This window comes from Oncorhynchus nerka, unplaced genomic scaffold (genome assembly GCF_034236695.1).
Source record: "Oncorhynchus nerka isolate Pitt River unplaced genomic scaffold, Oner_Uvic_2.0 unplaced_scaffold_1698, whole genome shotgun sequence".
NCBI lineage: Eukaryota > Metazoa > Chordata > Actinopteri > Salmoniformes > Salmonidae > Oncorhynchus > Oncorhynchus nerka.
In genome coordinates, this window is record NW_027039625.1 from 51256 (window position 1) to 64222 (window position 12967).

Genomic DNA, 12967 nt, shown 5'->3' on the forward strand with positions numbered 1-12967 from the left:
CATTAGATTGATAGATGTCATCTACACCTCCATTAGGCTGATAGATGAAATCTACACCTGCATTAGGCTAACAGATGTCATCTACACCTCCATTAGGCTGATAGATGTAATCTACACCTGCGTTAGGCTGATAGCTGTAATCTACACCTCCGTTAGGCTGATAGATGTCATCTACACCTCCATTAGCCTGAAAGATGTCATCTACACCTCCATTAGGCTGATAGATGTCATCTACACCTCCATAAGGCTGATAGATGTCATCTACACCTCCATTAGGCTGATAGATGTCATCTACACCTCCATTAGGCTGATAGATGTAATCTACACCTCCATTAGGCTGAAAGATGTCATCTACACCTCCATTAGGCTGATAGATGTCATCTACACCTCCATTAGGATAGATGTGATAGATGTCATCTACACCTCCATTAGGCTGATAGATGTAATCTACACCTCCATTAGGCTGATAGATGTCATCTACACCTCCATTAGGCTGAAAGATGTCCATCCATTAGGCTGATAGATGTCATCTACACCTCCATTTGGCTGATAGATGTCATCTACACCTCCATTAGGCTGATAGATGTCATCTACACCTCCATTAGGCTGATAGATGTAATCTACACCTCCATTAGGCTGATAGATGTCATCTACACCTCCATTAGGCTGATAGATGTCATCTACACCTCCATTAGGCTGATAGATGTCATCTACACCTCCATCCATCTAGGCTGATAGATGTCATCTACACCTCCATTAGGCTGATAGATGTCATCTACACCTCCATTAGGCTGATAGATGTAATCTACACCTCCATTAGGCTGATAGATGTCATCTACACCTCCATTAGGCTGATAGATGTCATCTACACCTCTCTGATAGATGTCATCTATTAGGCTGATAGATGTCATCTACACCTCCATTAGGCTGATAGATGTCATCTACACCTCCATTAGGCTGATAGATGTCATCTACACCTCCATTAGGCTGATAGATGTCATCTACACCTCCATTAGGCTGATAGATGTCATCTACACCTCCATTTGGCTGATAGATGTCATCTAGATAGATGTCATCTACACCTCCATTAGGCTGATAGATGTCATCTACACCTCCATTAGGCTGATAGATGTCATCTACACCTCCATTAGGCTGATAGATGTCATCTACACCTCCATTAGGCTGATAGATGTCATCTCCATTAGGCTGATAGATGTCATCTACACCTCCATTAGGCTGATAGATGTCATCTACACCTCCATTAGGCTGATAGATGTCATCTACACCTCCATTAGGCTGATAGATGTCATCTACACCTCCATTAGGCTGATAGATGTCATCTACACCTCCATTAGGCTGATAGATGTCATCTACACCTCCATTAGGCTGATAGATGTCATCTACACCTCCATTAGGCTGAAAGATGTCATCTACACCTCCATTAGGCTGATAGATGTCATCTACACCTCCATTAGGCTGATAGATGTCATCTACACCTCCATTAGGCTGATAGATGTCATCTACACCTCCATTAGGCTGATAGATGTCATCTACACCTCCATTAGGCTGATAGATGTCATCATCTTAGGCTGACATCTCCATTAGGCTGATAGATGTCATCTACACCTCCATTAGGCTGATAGATGTCATCTACACCTCCATTAGGCTGATAGATGTCATCTACACCTCCATTAGGCTGATAGATGTCATCTACACCTCCATTAGGCTGATAGATGTCATCTACACCTCCATTAGGCTGATAGATGTCATCTACACCTCCATTAGGCTGATAGATGTCATCTACACCTCCATTAGGCTGATAGATGTCATCTACACCTCCATTAGGCTGATAGATGTCATCTACACCTCCATTAGGCTGATATAAATCCTTATTATTTTGTTTAATAATTTTCCATTTCAGCGCCATCATTTCTATATAGCCTAAACTCACTCACTCTGAACTTCTACCGCGAGTGGGACGGGTGTGGCTTTGTGACAACGATCACAAGAGCAGCTGCTCACCGATTTGACAGCTCCAACTCTGTTACACCTCCAACACCGCCAAAACACCAGCTTTGCAGCTGTTTGCTATCGCCGGTTAATGCTTGATCTAATTGAATCTGGGACAAAGTAGGTTTATTTAGCCTATACCTGCGGTAGGATTTTACCAATAGGATTTTGCAAATCTTCTACTGTGCACAGTACGTGCTTTGTTATAGCAACAAAACCTCCCAACAAAAGTAAAGCAGTATCACAATAGAAACACCTATTACAATCAACGTTATTGTAATCATTTTATTATCGCTGTATATATTTTCCTTACCAAAACATAATGCTCAACCGCACACTTTACACAATAAAATAATGCTATTTAAAAAAAGGAAATATGAACAACTCCACATGAGGAAATAATATACGTATTATTATTTAACACATTCATTGGAAATGTTCTCTGTCTCCCAACCCCGTACGGACACGGTACAGTATCTCTTGTCAGATGATAACCATCAGGTTCCACTGAAGAATAGCTACAGCACACAATGCCATGCTTTGTACTGACATTTTCCATTGACTTAGGGTTCTGTTTCAGTCTCACCCAAAAAGGTACCAGTTCAATTTGGCTTCCCTCAATATAAAAAATAATTACATACAAATATACATTTTTTAACATTTAAAATACAATTATATGTAAATAAACACTTCAAACATGCATCTCCTGTAATTAACACACTTTTATGTACATTAACATATTCAAATAGAATGATGATACACCGACTAATGGAATTCCGTATAAAACAATCCAAACTTAATAAGTCATATTTAATATTATTAATAGTAATACTTCATATTTAATATTATTAATAGTAATACTTCATATTTAATATTATTAATAGTAATACTTCATATTTAATATTATTAATAGTAATACTTCATATTTAATATTATTAATAGTAATACTTCATATTTAATATTATTAATAGTAATACTTCATATTTAATATTATTAATAGTAATACTTCATATTTAATATTATTAATAGTAATACTTCATATTTAATATTATTAATAGTAATACTTCATATTTAATATTATTAATAGTAATACTTCATATTTAATATTATTAATAGTAATACTTCATATTTAATATTATTAATAGTAATACTTCATATTTAATATTATTAATAGTAATACTTCATATTTAATATTATTAATAGTAATACTTCATATTTATCATAAAGGCTAGCAGCATAATATACCTGTACATGGGACTGGATATGCAGTGATGAATCTGAATGAGAGGTTGATTGACTAGAATAGTGTTTTACTAACATGTGTTCATAGCAACCCAGCTCTATGCACCTATTCAAAATACTGTAAATGCAATATTTGTTGTTTTCCTGTTACAGAAAACCACACACAACCACCCACCACAATACCACAAAGCGATTCCCAATGAACAGTTTATGTATAGCTGTAAGCCAAGCTGATTTAAAAAACAAATCTCAGAGGGACATGGTAAACAAGGACAGGCTCAACAGCAGGGGTATTCACACACACAACAAACCCACACACACACACACAAAGCATTCACACACCCATAACAGTTTATGTAACTCACCTGTACCACACCACACCTCACCATAAAAACAACCCTACACACCATACCTCACCATAACACACCATACCATACCACAGGCCATACCAGCATACCTCACCCTACCACACATACCCTCAGAGGGACATACCACACCACACACACCATACCACACATACCTCACCATACACATATCACACCATACCATACCACACCACAATACCTCACCCTACCACACCATACCTCACCATCACCATACCACACCATACCTCACCCTACCACACCATACCACACCACACTAACACACCACACCATACCACACACCACACCACACCATACCACACCATACCACCCTACCACACCATACCTCACATACCACACCATACCCTACCACACCATACCACACCATACCCTACCACACCATATCACACCACACCATACCATACCACACCACACCATACCTCACCCTACCACACCATACCTCACCATACCACACCATACCACACCACACCTCACCCTACCACACCATACCACCACCACACCATACCATAACATATCACACCATACCATACCACACCACACCATACCTCACCCTACCACACCATACCTCACCATACCACACCATACCACACCATACCTCACCCTACCACACCATACCACACCACACCATACCTCACCATACCACATCACACCATACCACACTATACCACACCACACCACACCATACCACACCACACCATACCATACCATACCTCACCCTACCACACCATACCACACCACACCATACCACACCATACCATACCACACCACACCATACCTCACCCTACCACACCACACCACACCTCACCCTACCACATCATACCATAACATATCACACCATACCATACCACACCACACCATACCTCACCCTACCACACCATACCTCACCATACCACACCATACCACACCATACCTCACCCTACCACACCATACCACACCACACCATACCTCAACATACCACACCACACCATACCACACCACACTATACCACACCACACCATACCACACCACACCACACCACACCACACCACACCATACCATACCACACCATACCTCACCCTACCACACCATACCACACCACACCATACCATACCACACCATACCATACCACACCACACCTCACCATACCTCACCATACCACACCACACCATATCACACCACACCACACCACACCCAGTGATGATTCAGTCAGACAGCAGACATGGCTGCTGGGGCTGACACACATCCTGGGGTTGACTGGTTTTGTTTTCTTCAGGTTTTCTCTTCTTTCTGTCTCTCCGTCTGCCAGGAGCTTCAGAGTATCAACAACAAAGAGTTGAGAGGAGTTTGCAGGAGAAACAATAAGAGTTGTTGGCAGATATAAATTTGAGTGTCTGTTAGTGGATCTGATGATCAAAGACATGGAAAACAATTCTAGATGGACATGGAGGATGATACAACCTTCTGAAATAGCAGTTCTGTCATAACAAAACTCAATAACCTTTTTACAAAACAATACAAAATCCCAATAGTAGAATCATCCCTGTCCGTCTTGTAGCACATGGGGAGACGGTGTAAAGAGCTATTGAAAGGTATTCAGTGCAACCCTTGTCTGGGACAAAGGGCAAGCCTTTCTGAGTCAGACCAGGGACTAGGGACTAGTGATAAAGAACCAAAAGAATGACGGGTGAGAAGGAGGGGGTAAGGGGTGATGGCTAGGGTGTGAGGTGAGGAGTGTAGGGGGGAAAGGGTGAGGAGTGGGGAGGTAAATGGTGAAGGTAAAGAGTGTGGGGGTGAGGGGTGAAGGGTGAGAAGTTGGGGTGAGGGCTGAAGGGTGAAGGTGAGGAGTGTGGGGGTGAGGGGTGAGTAGTAAGGAGTTGGGGTGAGGGCTGAAGGGTGAGTGGTGAGGAATGTGGGGGTGAGGGGTGAAGGGTGAGGAGTTGGGGTGAGGGCTGAAGGGTGAGGGTGAGGAGTGTGGGGGTGAGGGGTGAGTGGTAAGGAGTTGGGGTGAGGGCTGAAGGGTGAGTGGTGAGGAGTGTGGGGGTGAGGGGTGAGTGGTAAGGAGTTGGGGTGAGGGCTGAAGGGTGAGGGTGAGGAGTGTGGGGGTGAGGGGTGAGTGGTAAGGAGTTGGGGTGAGGGCTGAAATGTGAGTGGTGAGGAGTATGGGGGTGAAGGGTGAGGGTGAGGGGTAAGGAGTTGGGGTGGGGGCTGAAGGGTGAGGGTGAGGAGTGTGGGGGTGAGGGGTGAGTGGTAAGGAGTTGGGGTGAGGGCTGAAGGTTGAGTGGTGAGGAGTGTTGGGGTGAGGGGTGAGTGGTAAGGGTTGGGGTCAGGGCTGAAGCGTGAGTGGTAAGGAGTGTGGGGGTGGGTGGTGAGGGGTGAGTGGTAAGGAGTTGGGGTGAGGGCTGAAGGGTGAGTGGTGAGGAGTGTGGGGTGAGGGGTGAGTGGTTGGAGTGTGGGGTAAGGGGTGAAGGGTGAGGGTAAGGAGTGGGGGTGAAGGGTGAGGAGTTGGGGTGAGGGTGAAGGGTGAGGGTGAGGAGTGTGGGGGTGAGGGCTGAAGGGTGAGTGGTGAGGGTGTGGGGGTGAGGGGTGAGGGTAAGGAGTTGGGGTGAGGGGCTGAAGGGTGAGTGGTGAGGAGTGTGGGTGTGAGGGGTGAGTGGTAAGGAGTTGGGGTGAGGGCTGAAGGGTGAGGGTGAGGAGTGTGGGGGTGACTGGTGAGGAGTGTGGGGGTGAGGGGTGAGTGGTAAGGAGTTGGGGTGAGGGCTGAAGGGTGAGGGTGTGGGGTGAGGGCTGAAGGTTGAGTGGTAAGGAGTGTGGGGGTGAGGGGTGAGTGGTAAGGAGTTGGGGTGAGGGCTGAAGGGTGAGTGGTAAGGAGTGTGGGGGTGAGGGGGTGAGTGGTAAGGAGTTGGGGTGAGGGCTGAAGGTGAGTGGTGAGGAGTTGAGGGTGGGGTGAGGGCTGAAGGCTGAGTGGTAAGGAGTGTGGGGTGAGGGGTGAGTGGTAAGGAGTATGGGGGTGAAGGGTGAGGGCTGAAGTGTGAGTGGTGAGGAGTATGGGGGTGAAGGGTGAGGGGTGAGGAGTGTGGGGGTGAGGGGTGAGTGGTAAGGAGTTGGGGTGAGGGCTGAAGGGTGAGTGGTAAGGAGTGTGGGGGTGAGTGGTGAGGAGTGTGGGGGTGAGGGGTGAGTGGTAAGGAGTTGGGGTGAGGGCTGAAGGGTGAGGAGTGTGGGGGTGAGGGCTGAAGGTTGAGTGGTAAGGAGTGTGGGGGTGAGGGGTGAGTGGTAAGGAGTTGGGGTGAGGGCTGAAGGGTGAGTGGTAAGGAGTGTGGGGGTGAGGGGTGAGTGGTAAGGAGTTGGGGTGAGGGCTGAAGGGTGAGTGGTAAGGAGTGTGGGGGTGAGGGGTGAGTGGTAAGGAGTTGGGGTGAGGGCTGAAGGGTGAGTGGTGAGAAGTATGGGGGTGAAGGGTGAGGGTGAGGGGTAGGGGTGTGGAGCTGAAGGGTAAGGGGTAAAGGGTGAGGAGGAGTATGCTGAGGATTATCTGCGGCAGGCATAAGCGTTGATGTTCTTGATGACATAGAAGCCGATGGTCATAGGGGGCATGGCTATCGTCCTCCCTGCCCGCAGCGTCTGAGGCTTCAATTCCGGGAACGTCTCGCTGTCCACCATCAACAACTTTTCTCCGTTCAACTGGACTGACCTGGGGGAGACAGGAGAGAGTGGAGTTGGAGAGATGAAGAGAGTGGAATGAAAGATAAAAGAGAGGAGAAGGATAATTGAGAGAGGGTGAGAGAGGGAAGTGTGGGAGAAAAGCTGGAGTGGTGGAGCAGCAGTCCTTCTGAGGCTGCATGTCCAGTCATCTGAACACTAGGGGGAGGTAAAGTTACATAATGGCACCGTCCTGACGGGGCGGTTTTGTGACAGATGTGATCCCTCTTAACTAGATGGAAGAGTGGCTAGGTTGTGGTTTATTTTCTCTCAATTCCAGGCAAATGCTGAATTGATCTGCACTATCATGGGTGGATTCCTAGTCTAATACAACTAACTGACAAGGAACTGATCACCAACTCATTAAAGTCTGCCTCAGAGTGCACTGAGAAGTTTCAACCCTTTGGAAGTGGGGATTACACTGGATATCCTAAAATAAATAGCCCTACGAAATAACACAACAAAATTCTTCTGTATTTTTATGAGACTGACAGATTCCAATAGACATTTTCCTGTCCCGTCGTCTGTGAGTGGAGGCCTGTAGAAAGTCAGCAGTACACTAGATAACTGAACGTGAACGCTAATGAATCCAATGCAATGTTTCAACGTCCATGCCAGCGTTAAACGCAGCGAAATAGCAAATGATTAACACAGTTATAAAAATTAAAGGGCAATTTTGTAACAATTTCTCAGGGGGAAAAAGCAAGACTCAGAGACATATATACAGGACCAGTCAAATACTTGGACACACCTACTCATTATTCTGGCGGCGTTCGGCGGTTGACGTCACCGGCTTTCTAGCCATCGCCGCTCCATTCTTCGATTATCCATTTGTTTTGTCTTGTTCCATTCACACCTGGTTTACATTCCCCAATTACACTACATGTATTTATTCCTCTGTTCCCCCTCATGTCTCTGTGTGAAATTGTTTGTGTGTTATGTGTTGTACGCACTAGGCTATGTGTTTGTTATTTTCCGTGTTATTTCACGAAGCCTGTATGAATTGTTAAACATTCATGTTGTGTGACTGTTTGTGCCCGCTATACACTTTGCCTTGTTGGCTGGAGGTTTTTAACGCAGCTGCGTCCGTCTGTAATCTTTCCCCTGCAGTAATAAAGTGTGCTCCTGTTCACAATTCTCTGCTCTCCTGCACCTGACTTCACCACGAGTACGCACACGCCTGACAAAGGGTTTTTCTTTATTTGTACTATTTTCAACATTGTAGAATAGTAGTGAAAACATCAAAACTATGAGATAACACATATGGAATCATGTTGTAGCCAAAAAACTACGAGATACACATATGGAATCATGTTGTAGCCAAAAGTGTTCAAATTATTTCTTCAAAGTAGCCACCCTTTGACTTGATGACAGCTTTGCACACTCTTGACATTCTCTCAACCAGCTTCATGAGGTAGTCGCCTGGAATGCATGTCAATTAACAGGTGTGAGAAGAAGAAGGCTGATGTTTTACATGTCTCCAACCGATTCTGTTTGTTTGTTCGTTTACTTGCGTTGTTTGTAACTTGTTTTTTAACTTATTTTGTACATAATATTGACGTCTCTTATGACCGAAAATAATTTCTGGTCATCAGGACTGCGATTACTCACCACGGACTGCCAGAATCCTTGTTTTCCTTTATCGAATCTGACGAGCCCGAAGCGAATGATATACTACTATCTCGGGAACAAGCCCAGGTCCCCATGATTTGCGTGAAGAGGAGGCGGAGAAAAAGGGGCCAGCGGGCTGCCTTCTGAGAATTTGTAGGCCATTGAATAAACCCCCACTTCACTCCATTCTGCCAGCAAACGTGCAATCTTTGGAGAATAAAATCGATGACCTACGCAGAAAATTACATTCAAAACTGTAATATCTTATGCTTCACGGAGTCGTGGCTGAACGACGACACTATCAACATACAGCTGGTTATTCGATGTACTGGCGGTATAGAACATCGGCGTCTGGGAAAATATATATATATTTCACCTTTATTTAACCAGGTAGGCAAGTTAAGAACAAGTTCTCATTTACAATTGCGACCTGGCCAAGATAAAGCAAAGCAGTTCGACACAAACAACAACACAGAGTTACACGTGGAGTAAAACAAACGTACAGTCATACAGACATACAGTAGAAAAATAAGTCTATATACAATGTGCGCAAGTAAGGTGAAATAAGGGAGGTAAAGGCAAAAAAAAGGCCATGGTGGCGAAGTAAATACAATATAGCAAGTAAAACACTGGAATGGTTGATTTGCAGTGGAAGAATGTGCAAAGTAGAGAGAAATAATGGGGTGCAAATGAGCAAAATAAATAAATACAGTAGGGAAAGAGGTAGTTGTTTGGGCTAAATTATAGATGGGCTATGTACAGGTGCAGTAATCTGTGAGATGCTCTGACAGCTGGTGCTTAAAGCTAGTGAGGGAGATAAGTGTTTCCAGTTTCAGAGATTTTTGTAGATCGTTACAGTCATTGGCAGCAGAGAACTGGAAGGAGAGGTGGCAAAAGGAAGAATTGGTTTTGGGGGTGACCAGAGAGATACACCTGCTGGAGCGCTTGCTACAGGCGTGTGCTGCTATGGTGACCAGCTAGCTGAGATAAGGGGGGACTTTACCTAGCAGGGTCTTGTAGATGACCCGGAGCCAGTGGGTTTGGCGATGAGTATGAAGCGAGGGCCAGCCAACAAGAGCGTACAGGTCGCAGTGGTGGGTAGTATATGGGGCTTTGGTGACCAAATGGATTGCACTGTGATAGACTGCATCCAATTTATTGAGTAGGGTATTGGAGGCTATTTTGCAAATGACATCGCCGAAGTCAAGGATTGGTAGGATGGTCAGTTTTACAAGGGTATGTTTGGCAGCATGAGTGAAGGATGCTTTGTTGCGAAATAGGAAGCCAATTCTAGATTTAACTTTGGATTGGAGATGTTTGATGTGAGTCTGGAAGGAGAGTTTACAGTCTAACCAGACATCTAGGTATTTGTAGTTGTCCACATATTCTAAGTCAGAACCGTGATGCTGGACGGGCGGGCAGGTGCAGGCAGCGATCGGTTGAAAAGCATGCATTTAGTTTTACTTGTATTCAAGAGCAATTGGAGGCCACGGAAGGAGAGTTGTATGGCATTGAAGCTCGCCTGGAGGGTTGTTAACACAGTGTCCAAAGACGGGCCAGAAATATACAGAATGGTGTCGTCTGCGTAGAGGTGGATCAGAGACTCACCAGCAGCAAGAGCGACATCATTGATGTATACAGAGAAGAGAGTCGGTCCAAGAATTGAACCCTGTGGCACCCCCATAGAGACTGCCAGAGGCCCGGACAACAGGCCCTCCGATTTGACACACTGAAATCTATTATAGAAGTAGTTGGTGAACCAGGCGAGGCAATCATTTGAGAAACCAAGGATATCGAGTCTGCCGATGAGGATGTGGTGATTGACAAAGTCGAAAGCCTTGGCCAGGTCAATGAATACGGCTGCACAGTATTGTTTCTTATCGATGGCGGTTAAGATATCGTTTAGGACGTTGAGCGTGGCTGAGGTACACCCATGACCAGCTCTGAAACCAGATTACATAGCGGAGAAGGTATGGTGGGATTCGAAATGGTCAGTAATCTGTTTGTTGACTTGGCTTTCGAAGACCTTAGAAAGGCAGGGTAGGATAGATATAGGTCTGTAGAGTGTCTCCCCCTATGAAGAGTGGGGTGACCGCAGCTGATCTCCAATCTTTGGGAATCTCAGACGACACAAAAGAGAGGTTGAACAGGCTAGTAATATGGGTGGCAACAATTTCGGCAGATAATTTTAGAAAGAAAGGTTCCAGATTGTCTAGCCCGGCTGATTTGTAGGGGTCCAGATTTTGCAGTTCTTTCAGAACATCAGCTGACTGGATTTGGGAGAAGGAGGAATGGGGAAGGCTTGGGCGAGTTGCTGTGGCGGGTACAGTGCTGTTGACAGGGGTAGGGGTAGCCAGGTGGAAAGCATGGCCAGTCGTAGAAAAATGCTTATTGAAATTCGCAATTATAGTGGATTTATCGGTGGTGACAGTGTTTCCTATCTTCAGTGCAGTGGGCAGCTGGGAGGAGGTGTTCTTATTCTCCATGGTAAGACAAGGGGCTAAGATGCTAAGCTCGAGGACTGTTTTGCCTGCACAGACGGGAATATGTTACGGATTTTCCGATGGCATTGAGGAGTACACCACATCAGTCATTGGCTTCATCAATAAGTGCATCGATGACGTCATCCCCACAGTGACCATTTATACATACCCCATCAAGAAGCAATGGATTTTATCCAACATCCGCACTGAGCTAAAGTCTAAAGCTTCCGCTTTCAAGGAGCGGGACTCTAACCCGGAAGCTTAGAAGAAATCCCACTATGCCCTCCAAGGGACCATCAAACAGGCAAAGCATCAATACAGGACTAAGATCAAATCGCATTACACCGGCTCTGACGTCGTCAGATGTGGCAAGGCTTGCAAACCATTACACACTACAAAGGGAAGCGCAGCCAAGAGCTGCCCAGTGACACGAGCCTCCAGATGAGCTAAATGACTTATGTGCTCGCTTCGAGGCAAATAACACTGAAACATGCAAGAGAGCACCAGCTATTCTGGACGACAGTGTGATCACGCTCTTCGCAGTCGATGTGAGTAAGAACTTTAAACAGGTTAACATTCACAAGGATGCAGGGCCAGACAGATTACCAAGACGTGTACTGCGAGCATGCGCTAACCAACTGGCAAGTGTCTTCGCTGACATTTTCATCCTCTCCCTGTCCGCGTCTGTAATAAGAACATGTTTTAAGCCGACCACCATAGTGTCTGTGCCCAAAAACACTAAGGTAACCTGCCTAAATGACTACCAACTCGTAGCACTCACGTTTGTAGCCATGAAGTGATATGAAAGGCTGGTCATGGCTCACATCAACACCATTATCCGAGAAGCCCTAGACCCACTCCAAACTGCAACCGCCCAACAGATCCACAGATGATGCAATCTCTACTGCACTCCACACTGCCCTTTTCCCAAATGGACAAAAGGAATACCTATGTGAGAATGATATTCATTGACTACAGCTCAGGGTTCAACACCATAGTGCCCTCAAAGCTCATCAATAAGCTAAGGACCCTGGGACTAAACTCCTCCCTCTGCAACTGGATCCTGGACTTCCTGACGGGCCGCCCCCAGGTGGTAAGGGTAGATAACAACACATCCGCCACGCTGATCCTCAACACGGGCACCTCAGGGGAGCGAGGTCAGTCCCCTCCTGTATTCCCTGTTCACTCATGACTGCACGGCCAGGCACGACTCCAACACCATCATTAAGTTTGCCGATGACACAACAGTGGTAGGCCTGATCACCGACAATGACGAGACAGCCTATAGGGAGGAGGTCCGAGACCTGGCAGTGTGATGCCAGGATAACAACCTCTCCCTCAACGTGATCAAGACAAAGGAGATGATTGTGGACTACAGGAAAAAGAGGACCGAGCACGCCCCCATTCTCATCGGCGGGGCTGCAGTGGAGCAGGTTGAGAGCTTCAAGTTCCTTGGTGTCCACATCACCAACAAACTAACATGGTTCAAGCACACCAAGACAGTCATGAAGAGGGCACAACAAAACCTACTCCCTTTCAGGAGACTGAAAAGACTTGGCATGGGTC

The 12967-nt window shown here is 45.8% G+C and overlaps 1 protein-coding gene across 1 annotated transcript; it reads right to left on the minus strand.

Moving 5' to 3' along the window:
• Positions 1 to 5326: 5326 nt before the first annotated feature.
• LOC135568113 (uncharacterized) lies at positions 5327 to 9013 on the minus strand. The gene is made up of 3 exons (XM_065015103.1): positions 8919 to 9013; positions 7152 to 7299; positions 5327 to 7093 (listed from the first exon to the last, which is right to left on the minus strand). Exons 1-3 carry the CDS (start codon positions 9011 to 9013, stop codon positions 5327 to 5329), a joined length of 2010 nt encoding a protein of 669 aa, XP_064871175.1.
• Positions 9014 to 12967: the final 3954 nt, after the last annotated feature.